The sequence below is a fragment of the Lactuca serriola genome, chromosome 8 (assembly GCF_051521515.1).
Source record: "Lactuca serriola cultivar US96UC23 chromosome 8, Lser_US96UC23_V15, whole genome shotgun sequence".
NCBI classification, from domain to species: Eukaryota; Viridiplantae; Streptophyta; class Magnoliopsida; order Asterales; family Asteraceae; genus Lactuca; species Lactuca serriola.
Genome location: NC_136415.1, coordinates 274,389,577 through 274,401,810, shown reverse-complemented (window position 1 = coordinate 274,401,810; position 12,234 = coordinate 274,389,577). Strand labels below are relative to the sequence as shown.

General features: G+C 34.1%; 1 protein-coding gene across 1 annotated transcript; it reads right to left on the bottom strand.

Moving 5' to 3' along the window:
* Positions 1–2,170: 2,170 nt before the first annotated feature.
* On the bottom strand, positions 2,171–6,161 carry LOC145065728 (Galactose oxidase/kelch repeat superfamily protein). The gene is made up of 5 exons (XM_079012788.1): positions 5,906–6,161; positions 4,621–4,691; positions 3,613–4,409; positions 3,251–3,508; positions 2,171–2,697 (listed from the first exon to the last, which is right to left on the bottom strand). Exons 3-5 carry the CDS (start codon positions 4,065–4,067, stop codon positions 2,325–2,327), a joined length of 1,086 nt encoding a protein of 361 aa, XP_078868914.1. The 5' UTR covers positions 4,068–4,409; positions 4,621–4,691; positions 5,906–6,161; the 3' UTR covers positions 2,171–2,324.
* Between the last annotated feature and the right edge of the window lie 6,073 nt (positions 6,162–12,234).

The window sequence follows — 12,234 nt, the reverse complement described above, 5'->3', positions numbered from 1 at the left end:
GAAAATTATGCCCATTTAGTTGAAAAGGTATTTTAATTAAATATGCCCTTTTTATTTCATCTTTTGATTTGAATTATAAAATCTAGTTTTTGGCCTATCCTAGATGTTCAAAGCTTGTTGGTGTATGTGTAGTAAGATAGGTTGTGGTCTTTGTGGACTTTGTCATTCCTTTTGGAACCCAAAAGATCATTCACCATTTGCATCACTAACAACATCTAACTTTCTATTTATAAAAATTACCATTGTTAACCTACATTAAAAATTTACAATGAAAGATTTCATCAAATTAATTAGTATAACTTTCTAACTAACAAGTAATAACTAATTTCATGATTCAACAAAAAAAATGATTTCAAAAACCAAAAACAAGTAATACGTAACCCTAATCAACCAAACATAATTACTAATTTCTAGGTTTTTCAAGTTTTCAAGAAAATGAGAGATAATTGAAATAACCTTTAAAAAAATTGCTTAAATACTTAATGCTTACTTGTTTCATTCTTGCATCTTGCAGGTGGAGAGGAAGGGTCGCTGGAGGCGTGAGACTGTCGGACGCCTGCAGTGGCGGTGAAGGCTTCTTGAAAACACGTCGACAGAAGTTGGAAGAGCAGGGACGTGTGTGCGTCGCTGCAGAGCAGGAATCCTTTCCGTTTCTTTCTTTAATATAATCGAACCAAGTCACCAACTTCATTAAAACTTTTGGCCATTTTCTTTAGACATTGGGCTCTTTTTTCTTTGGGCTATTCAATTGATCCATTATTCAAATTTGGACTAGTTTGTTAGACTAAAAAACTTAGGGGTAAGGTAACACAATTATTTTTTATGGTTGCACATATACGTAAAGCAAAATTTTGGAAAATTTATTACTACTAGGAAAATTTTGAAAGGTAGCTACCCCGTGCATACATTATGGTCCGCAAATGCTTAAAATGTCTTCCAAAATTAAGTATCTTTCTTGAAAATTGATGCTCGGTTAATGTACATATACAACTAATGCAAAGAAGCTAATATCCCCAATGTTTTATAGAACTCTAAGAAGACAATGATAGAAATCTAGAATATTTACTAGCTATGTGATTTGTACTCTTGTGCTACATGCATGGGATAAAGCGAAAACATGAGAAAGGCTACGGTTGATATAAAGCTTTTGCCGCTGGGGATGAAAACAAGGTTTATACTTTATACTTGCCCACAAATTTGCCATATCCACATGTAGCAATAACTCCCTTTGAAAATTGATATATATCATCGGAAAGCAAAATTCATAAGCCATCTCGTCATCATAATATGCATGTTTTGTGTTACTTAGCTTGATGCACTTTTGAGCTTTCATGTTGTTCAATCCAATTATACTAAAAGAAATTATAATGATGAACTATAACATATTATTTTATCATATTAGTATGTCATACATATGCTTATCAAACTATCTAATCAACTGTATAAATTAACTAATCACAAGCAAAATAGTCTTTGCTTTGGGTGGTTTTCGTCTTGTTCGAGATACTGAATAATTCAAAAATATATCAAAACATGACCATTGATCTAGTTTTTAAACGGTTTTTTAACTGTCAAAAAAGAAACTTAAGAAGTACTGGCAAACCAGATAAATGGGTCGAAACAAAAAAAGTTAGGGAAAATGTGAGGTGTTTTTTCCCTCTAAATTTAGGTCTAAGCAAAAAAAAAAAAAAAAAAAAAACAAAAACAAAATATAAGATATTTTACATAATTAACCCAAAATATTAATAAATAATGTACATAAAAATATTAAATATTCAAAAACATATTTAGTAAGGTATTCTAAAACCAAATTTTATGTATAGAATTTACCCTTTTAAAGACAAACCGTTTACACTAAACTTGAATTTAAACACAAGGTCTGGTTCAACCGACAATCTAACCACCACAAAACCAGGTGAAAACGATTCATGTTCATTTCTCAACATCAACATGGGTTCAAGGGTCATTTTCATTTTCAAATATGAACATGGGTTATTGATGTAGATCCTATAACTTGTGATGTATATTGAACCAAACTTTCAAACACAAACACGAGACTCGAAACAAAAAAACGATTACACATTATTAATTAAATATAGTCGTCAACTTTAAGATGCGACCAAATGATTACACTTGAGAAAATCCAAAAAAAAAAAAAAAGCACCGAATCTTTGCAACATATAGAAACAGTTCCCAATAAAAATATATAAATAGTTATACAACAGTTTCTCCTTCACACGTTCAAAATAATGTATTCTTGCAAATAACTAATTTCATAAAACCGATGAAAAGATTGTAAATAAATTCAAGTACGATGAATGTTGTTATGCCTTAATTGTGACACAACACAAGCACAAACCAGAGGGCTTAATATTTGAAGTCTGCCATTCTGAACCAGGAGGTGCTTTTGGATCATACAGCAAAGTGTTATAACCTCCCTCCTCTTCTTCCAATGAGAAAAGCAACAACTTTTCTTCCATTATTCCAAACCGGAATCCCACACTTGAGCTTCCAATCACAGGCACAGACGCCATCTTCCACGAGTTATCCTCCGGGTTAAATATCGCCAGTTTTCTTTGGTTCTTCCATTCCATACAAAACAGCTTCTTCCCCACCACCGCATGAGCCGTCACCATCACACACCCGTTTTTTATCTCCCACCATTTGTGGTTTACCGGGTCGTACACATCCACAAACCTATTTTCAAATGCATCAAAACAAATCATTACCTACAGACCCCAGGTTGTACTGCATTTGACATGCATTGGACCGAGACCAGTACCGATACCAACGAAACAAAAATCTAAACCTTTTGTCCCGCCCAAAAAGGCGGGACATGGACTCGCTCTTGATCTCTCGTCTGTGCAAAAGACATAAATGCCCTCCTCGTCCTCATTGTCGAAAATAGCCCGACAAAACTTGTCCTGTCCCATCCAGTCTTGTGTACCAAACACAGTCTACGACTGTGTTTGTTGCACGAGACAGGACTAGATGGGACTGGACAAGCTTTGTCGGGCATTTTCGACAATGAGGACGAAGAGGGCATTTACGTCTTTTGCACATACGAGAGATCAAGAGTGAGTCCATGTCTCACCTTTTTAGGTGGGACAAAAAGTTTAGATTTTTGTTTCATTGGTATCGGTACCGGTACCGATCTTAGTCCAATGCATGTCAAACACAGTACAACCTGTTCTGTCATTTGTAACAAACGCAGATTATCTTATATGAGTGTGTGATGGGATGAACGAACCTTGAATTTCCGATTGTGAAACTTGACCGACCGCCCATAACGTAAAGCTTACCCTCGAAAGCACACGCAAAGCAACCCCAGCGTGGGCGGCGAATCGACTCGATTGGCGTCCATTTGTTGGTTTCAGGGTTATAAGCCTCGGCACATGAGAGAGACTCTCCATCCATCCCATAACCCCCAACCGCATAAATCACACCATTCACTTCAGCACAAGCAAAATCATATCGGGGCACATTCATGTTTGCAATCTTGCTCCAGCTGCAATCATGGAATTATAATTATAATTCATATTTTTGTTTTTTTTTTTGTTTATATATTAAGCATCTATATGGATATATAGATAAAGATAGAAACAAAGATACCTGTTAAGGCAAGAATCATACTGATAAACATCAGAGGAGACAGATCCAACACCATCAATGATGGAATAGCCAGCCATGACAACAAGTTTCCCATTAAGAGCCACAACACCAAAACCAGCTTTCACAGGGCCAGGCATGGGAGACAAGACAAATCGTTTGTTTCCTAAACAATCCAACACCTCCCAATGTGTCCCCTCTCCTTCACTATCCATAGTCAAAACATAAAGCCACTCCTCAACCAAACCAGCAAGTTTCCTTACAACTATAAACTCCTTACTTTTCATAAAAGACCTCCATCTCCTTGACACTCCTCCCATTCTTGGAAAATATGACCTCGGAACAAGGGCAAGACAGTACTTTGCAATATCATCGGGCAGCCCGGGCAACATCGGGCAGGTAAAATCATCATCATCATCATCAACAACCTCGGAACCGGTCTTCCTCACCAATTCCATCACACCAATCTTTTAAGGGGAAAAAGGTAAATTCTTCACACTTGACTAATTGATTCTTCTTGATTAGAAGAAGAAAAGAATAGGAAAGAAATTTGAGTTCATTTTACAAAAATTCATGGTACCCTTTACTTATAGGAATTTTACGAGGCCAATGCATGCATGAGGTTGCAGTACTGATGACTTGAGTTGTAAAAGCGGATGATTTTTTGTGTCTTGTCCAATCTGATTCAAATTCCATGCCAATTTTTGTGTTTCTAGAATGCTTTTCTGTCTTTCTTTCACCCCGAATCACACCAACTTCTAAATTTTCTCTCTTGCTTTTAATCCGATACAGTGACAAATCTGTTTATAATAAAAAAATGAATTCACCATGAATCAAATCATATAACCAAAAGAGGGAAAGAGATGTCCATTAACTTTTAGGTAAAACTATTACTTCTCAAATTCAAGATACAAATTTACAGGACTTTTGAATTTGAAAACTATGGTGTTTGACCTTGAAAGTCAAAGTAGACATTAAAGAACAAATGAAATAATTAGAAGTAGATTATACCAATCAAGGCCATATAAATTAGCTTAACCCCCTCTGACTTCCATTTTTCCTATAATAAAAAAATTAATCACCTGCAATAAAAAGAAAAGGGGAAGGGGAGTTAATTAGATTATAATCCAAGCAATTTAATTTTAACATTTAAAAAGGTCTATGTCATATTTAGCAAGAAGCAAGTGTTATGTATGTAGATTGTTATGATGGATTCACAAATTATGTCAGACAATTATCATGTGCACAATTAATTTTGCTTTGTTTAGGTGCTTTATCAAGATTAATCTATGAGATTGGCAATTAGAATCATCTCCTTTGGCAATTGGTCAAAGTCAATTAATGATTAGCGCTTAAGTGAATAAACATTACACATGATTGATTTATTACAGCACAAAACTTACAGATAAAGCATTCTAAAAGGGCAATACCTAGAAACACACCTACCCACAAGATACCACCCCTACCTACCCCACCAAACACCCAATAATGAATTCAAGAAAAAGGGAGAAGCATTAGATTCACATGTTCATAAAGCTTTATACCACAGCTTGACAATAGGCATGATTAGATTTACCAAATTGCATCAATTATTAGTTTAATGCGACAAAACAAAGCTATTTCTTGAAAAGGAAGAAGATAATGAGTTTGGCCATAACTTTGACAATTACGGCATATTTATTCTTCATAATTTGACTATCGGAACCTAATAGTAATCATTTCACAGCAAAAGTCAAACCTTATGATTATCTTCAAAGCCAAAAACCAGCAGGTGATCCACAAACGTTGAGTATGGATGATTGAATTTATGAAAAGGAATAGAATTAGAAAGAATTTTTCTCCTAAAGATAATGGCGATCAATTATTTCTTTCACACAGGGTAATTAATCAACAGCATTGAGTTCATCCTCAATAGACAAGAAAGAAATTTAGGGTTTACCCAAAAGGCGGGGGAGAAAAGGGAGTATGAATCTAAAAGAAAAGAAAATTCCAGATATTTTGCAGAGATATACAAAATAAAATAAAATAATTAGATCTATCAACAAAATCTATTAAAGCAAGAAAAAACCATGCGCCTAATTTCGATCTTACGTCAATATTCCCACAAGAATCATGAAAAAGCAAGTAAGCACAAAATACCCAGATTGAGTTAATTTAGAGAAAACATCCATTTAGATCTAACAATGGCATGAGGAAATCAGAACAAACTGTAAACAATCGAACAAAATGACAAAGAAAACCGCATCAAATTACGTCGAAACCTAAACGTATGAACAAAAACATGCGAATATCTTACCTGAAGAGACGAGAGTTTGAGTGGATTAGATGCTGTTGTTGCGATAGGAGTGGATGATTGATAGTAATGTAGGCGGATTCATATATAGAGACCCTAAAATCAAGGTGAAGGGATAAAATTTTGACAGAATCAGACCCACGTCAGTCAATGTCGGGATGATAAATTGGATGAGATTTCGAATATCGACCCATGCGGTGACGAAAGTGACCAGAATTTGCTTGTGCAATTTAATCCATTTCTTTTTTAATCTGCCAATAAAAAAGTAGCAGTTCGTGGTGCTGGATAAAATTATTAATTCGTGGTGCTAGATTAAATTATAAAGCAAAATAAATAGATAAAATTATATATTGTAAATTTGTAGTTGCATGTGTATATATGAGTCAGATAGGTAGCATAATTAGTTGAAACCAGTTGGATAGAAATGAATAATTCATTGTTAAAATAAAACTGTTAGCATATGAGGGTTATATTTTGTATTTATCAACAGTTAGAGGTAGTTTTTGTAATTAATCCTAAGTAGCTACTATAATACCAAGTCTATTGTATTTTCTATGTACGTTTTTTAATCGAATACCCAGGCATCGCTGCAGTTTCTACTACATATCCAAACTTCATCGCCTTGATCTATATATATATATATATATATATATATATATATATATATATATATATATATATATATATATATATATATATATATATATATATATATGTTTTACTAACATGATATAGAGTTTTAGGTATACTTCAAGTAAAAATTGTTCTCATTTTGTTTTTCTTTTAATGAATCGGTATTTATATATGCATTTTGTCAAGCCCTAAACCTATCTTGAACGAAGCCGATGCCCTTATTTTACTTACTTGAATCACCTTGTTAAATTAACCATAACCCACCCACCATCTCACTTAGAGGTTGTGTGATAGTTGTTAACTTGGTTAGAAGCTCTGACTGAGTTAACTTTTGATTGAAATTTGTTGTTTGATTTTGTATTTGACTGACTGTATAAAATGACTATATTACCTTTGAACAACAATTTTTTTTTGTAGTAATTCCTTTATGTTAACCATTTAATTTATAATTTTACCTTGTAATTTACTACCATTCTAAAATAAGTTACATATAAGAAAATAACAGAAGGATAAAATGATGTAATTTACAACTATTCTTCAAAAAAAAAAACTAACACAGAGATTCAACTATACATGTTAAAAACAACTACGAAGAAGCAATTCATGATTTGTATTTGCAGTAGCTTCATCGTCTTGATCTCCGATCCAATTCAAAAAGCCGAAGGGTTCTCAACTTCATCACTTTGATTCCCATATAGCTTTGAACATCCTGATTTGGAAAGAACAGTGGTTGATGTTTTGAATATTCCGATTTGTAAAAGATGTAAAGTACTTTGCTTCAGCTGCAATTGGATTATGGCACATTCTATTCATTTATGCCATAAGATTAAATCCCAACTGTAAAGTACACATAAACATCTACTGTTCCACATAATATAGGAAAAACTATAGTTCAAACTTCAAACATCCGCATCACAGACTTTCAATAAAGAATGGTTAATGAAATATTATTAGGCCTGACAATTGGGTTGGGTTCGGGTTGGCGGGTCACGGGTTGGTAGGTTGGCGGGTCAGAAAACATAAACTCAACCCAACCCATATAATATATGGGTTGACGGGTTGGCGGGTCACGGGTTGGTGAGTTGGAAACCTCAACCCAACCCAACCCATATAACACGTTTAAGTATATGAGTTCGCCGGTTCACACGTTAATGGATCAAACCCAACCCATATAATTCGTTTAATAAATAAGCAACACATTTTAAAAAAAGATGTTTTTTCAACATAAATTCATAAAATGATTAAAGTAATTAACATAAAAAGAAATATTTTCAACATAAATTCATAAAGTCAATAACATCAAAATAAAAATGAAAAATGAAAACATTCATAGAAAGTGGATGTGTTCTTCGTTCGTAACCCGTGAAAATAACGACATGTATTTTTTCTTTTTTTGATTAATGAACAGCAAATGCAAATTAGTCACATATGAATACGGAAGGAATACAATAATACAGAATATTACGAATACGGATGGAAATCAAATTTCATTAATAATTAAATATATCATTTTTTTAAATGTAAGGAATACAATAATACGGAATATTACGAATAAGGATGGAAATCAAATTTCATTATAATTAAATATATCATTTTTTTAAATGTAATTTATATATATATATATATATATATATATATATATATATATATATAGGTTGGCGGGTTGACCCGCGAATCCAAACGGATAACCCAACCCAACCCAACCCATGAAATAAACGGGTTGGTGGGTTGGCGGGTTGATGGGTTAGTGTGACAACCCAAAATTTTCATTTGTATAAACTCCGCAATCAAGCACATTAAAAATTAGCCAAATTCATCCCAAAATATTTTTGGCCGGATTTAAGCCCGTTCGAGTATTTTATTTTAATTTTTCGTCGAACGAACAATTAAATGGAAGTGTCCGTTAGGTGTTTTGTATAACGATAAATCAATAAACACCTTGGCTAGGTGTTTACGGCCAAACAAGGGTGTTTGGGCCGTAAACTCCCTTTGGCATGGACTCATGCATATAGCATGAGTTTACCCTCCATCCTTCACTTTTCACTCCCCACCTCAAGAGCACTCAAGATTTTCTCTCAACTATCATAAAATCATTCCGTCGAATCCGCCAAAATGTAAGTGTTTTCTTCCTAAATTCGTTCATATAACACTTAATCTAGTGTTTTCACACGATTTCATCCATGAAATCTTGCCTTTTTCTTAGATCTTCAAGTGATTTTCAAAGCACCAAGAACACCAAGAACACATTTGTGTTTTTGGGGCTCTAATAACTCTTACAAGCTTCATATAAGTAAGTGTACCCTCTCTAACTAGTTATTTGCTTAGTGTGCTTGTAATCCATAAGAGAAATCACCAAAAACCTCCAAGAACATGGGTTTACGGTTTAAGAATCTCCCAAAACCGTAAACACCCCTAAAGGGTGTTTTGATGCCTCTAACACCTTTTAATGCTTGGACAAAAGGCTAGAAACTTGCATGCTTGGTCTATGAACCACAAATCACGAAAGGGTTGGAGTAACCATGAGTTTACGGCAGTAAACTCATGGATTTACGGTAGTAAACTCCCAAAGATGGTCCAAGGACCGTAAACTCCAAAAAGTGTGCCATTTCGAGCCCTAACCACTTCCTAAGCCTTGGATTCAACCCTAGAGCACTCCATTGTGAAACATGAGACCTTGAAGCACACAAACACACCATTCCCATGAGTTTACGGCCATAAACTCATGGGGGAAGTGGTCTAAAAACCGTAAACACCCCTAAGGGCCACCATTTGAGGAGTAAACTCCAATGTTAGGCCATACTCTCTTTATATGCAACCCTTGGTACTCCTAGCACTTGTAGCAAAGTTTTTTCATGCCTTAGGATGTCCTTACTTGCATAATTAGTTGTTAAATGACTTATTTGATACTTAAATGTATCATTAAATGTTAAATAGGATTCGTGTGTGTGGTCAAGTCCTCACTTGACACTTAGCATCCTATACCGTCCATTCATCCGAATCACCCATGTCAGGTGAGTTCATACCCCTGAATTAACCTTTTAAATTATTTTAAATGCTTTTATGGGGGGGGGGATACAACTTGAACTAGTAAGTTATTATATTAATCACATGTGATTAATAACTGACTAGTAAATAGATTTTCTGCATGTTAAACTGTTTATCTAGCTAAAGGTTTTCAAATCTTGTTCTCAAATCTCTTTTAAAGTATAAAAATATATTTTTAAGTTTAATAAATTCTTATTTATAAGTTTTCCAAAGGTTTTACCAAAACGTCTTTTATGCTTTTATATTATAAGGTGCATGCCTATATATATGTATAGTTATATAAACAATGTTTGAAGGACTTAGGAAGGCTAACTCGCTTAAATTCCGTTTCCTTGTTTGGATGTGGTTTAGAGTATCGGTTATCCGTCCGAAGGTCGTTTAAATATTGGTTATATATCATGTATACATATGTAGTCATAAAAGTTCTCTCAGCAGATTCATCACCTTTGGGTAGCAAAGGCATCTAGATAACCTCTCAAGTAATCTATAATATGTATAGTTTAGAAACCAGCCATAACATTCATGAAGGAGAACTTAATTATATCTATATTCTAAAACATATACTCTTACTAAAAGGAAAGGTTTATAGAAATCAAAACACGAGATACATCCTCATGACGTGGATTTCACCGTTGTCAAGTTGGTAACCAAAATCTCCTGGAGGGAGAGCGGGCATTGTGTGTTTAGATCTATATGGGACAGACACTCCCACATCCTGACTGCTAGCTATAGTCCCGGCCGACCAAGCCAAGGGATGATAAATGTCACATTCACTCCGACGCCAACAGGTTGTCAAAGTATTCGATTATCAATCAGTATGGTTACGAGTATCTCTAGAGTTACCTTATAATTCATGGCTTTAAGGTAATAAGTATAATCATGGTATTTTTCTATATATATAAACTAATCCTTATATATATACCACCCTAGTTATACACTAGGTCACATTTTAAATCTTTAAATAAACCTAATTAGGATTAAAGATTCTCTTTTAGACTTTGTGAGGCATATTGGCTCATTCAATACCATCCTAGAGTCTGTATTTTATTCTTCTAGACCCTCTGAGGCGTGTTGTTCATTCAACACCACCCTAGGGTCTGTATTTGATCCTTTTAGACTTTGCGGGGCGTATTGGCTCATTCAATACCATCCTGGAGTCTGTATTTTATTCTTTTAGACCCTCCGAGGCATGCTGTTCATTCAACACCACCCTGGGGTCTGTATTTGATCCTTTTAGACTTTGCTAGGCGTATTGTTCCCTTAATACTTCCTGGAGTCTGTATTTCATTCTCTTAGACTCTCTGAGGCGCATTGTTCCCTTAATACTTCCTGGAGTTTGTATTTCATTCTTTTAGATTCTCTGAGGCGTATTGTTCACTTAATACTTACTGGAGTCTATTTTTTATTCACTTTTATCCAGCAGCGTTACAACTGAGATAAAATATTATTTTCCCTATTACTTTTGCTTGTGATTTTCTCACATAATCTTTTAAAGCATAAACTATATTTTGATAATGATAGTACTTTTGGGAAAATTACTCCTTAAACATGAAACAATTGAGTCTTGGTAGAAGACTCTTTTAGTAGAGATACTCCTTGATTTAAACATAAAACAATTGGGTCTTGGTAGAAAACTACTTTTTATTAGAAAATATGTGATTTTCTAGAAAGGATTCTAATACTCTGTAAATTCTAAACCACTACCTTTCATGTGATTATTTTGAAGGAAAACATGTATTTATAACCAATGTCATTAAATACTTATGAACTCACCAGCATTAAAATGCTGATACTCGCTTTCAAAATAACTTGTATTCTCAGGTCATCCGTAGACAGGTACACTCCGGGAGCTTTTGTGAAGACAACCTTGTACTAATTTGCATTATATGTTTTCTCTGTATTTACTTTGGTGTTGTTGCTAAATGTAACCTATGTAAAATTATTACTATTAATGCAATGGTTGTTGTACTCACTACTAGAAAAATAGCCTTTTACGACGCTCATTGCGCGTCGTAAAACGCTCAGACGATGCAATGCGCGTAAAAAAGGCCCTGTCATAAAGAGAGACGACGCGCTTTTGCGCGCATCTATAGACGACGTGCGGTTATGACACGCAATGCGTATCAAGGAAGGCCCTGTCATAAAGGAAGACGACACGCATTTGCGTGTCGTAACCTTACGACGTGCGTGTTTATGACACACAATGCTTATCAAGGAAACCCCTGTCAAGAAAGGTCATGTCATAAATGAACACGACACACATTTTTGCGTATCGTAATTTTATTTTTTTTAGAAAAAATTATTTATAGATTTACTGATTTTCAAATTAAATTTGCATTTCATGTATCATAATAGAAAATAAAATATCAAATACAAAAAATACAATACATTGCACAAAAGTTAATGTCATATAAATAATCATTCCAATAGTAGGCAAATGTAATACATCAAATAATCATTCCAATAGTAGACAAATGTAACATTGCAACATTTTTATATAATTAACTAAATTATTAGCCAAATTTCCTAAAATACCAACATACTTTTCTATGAAGAGCATTAACACTAATCTTTTCCATAAAAAACTTCAAAACCTGCATAATTAAAATAATGTGTAATCAGCTACAGGTCAATAAGGTAGGTTTAAGCAAAAG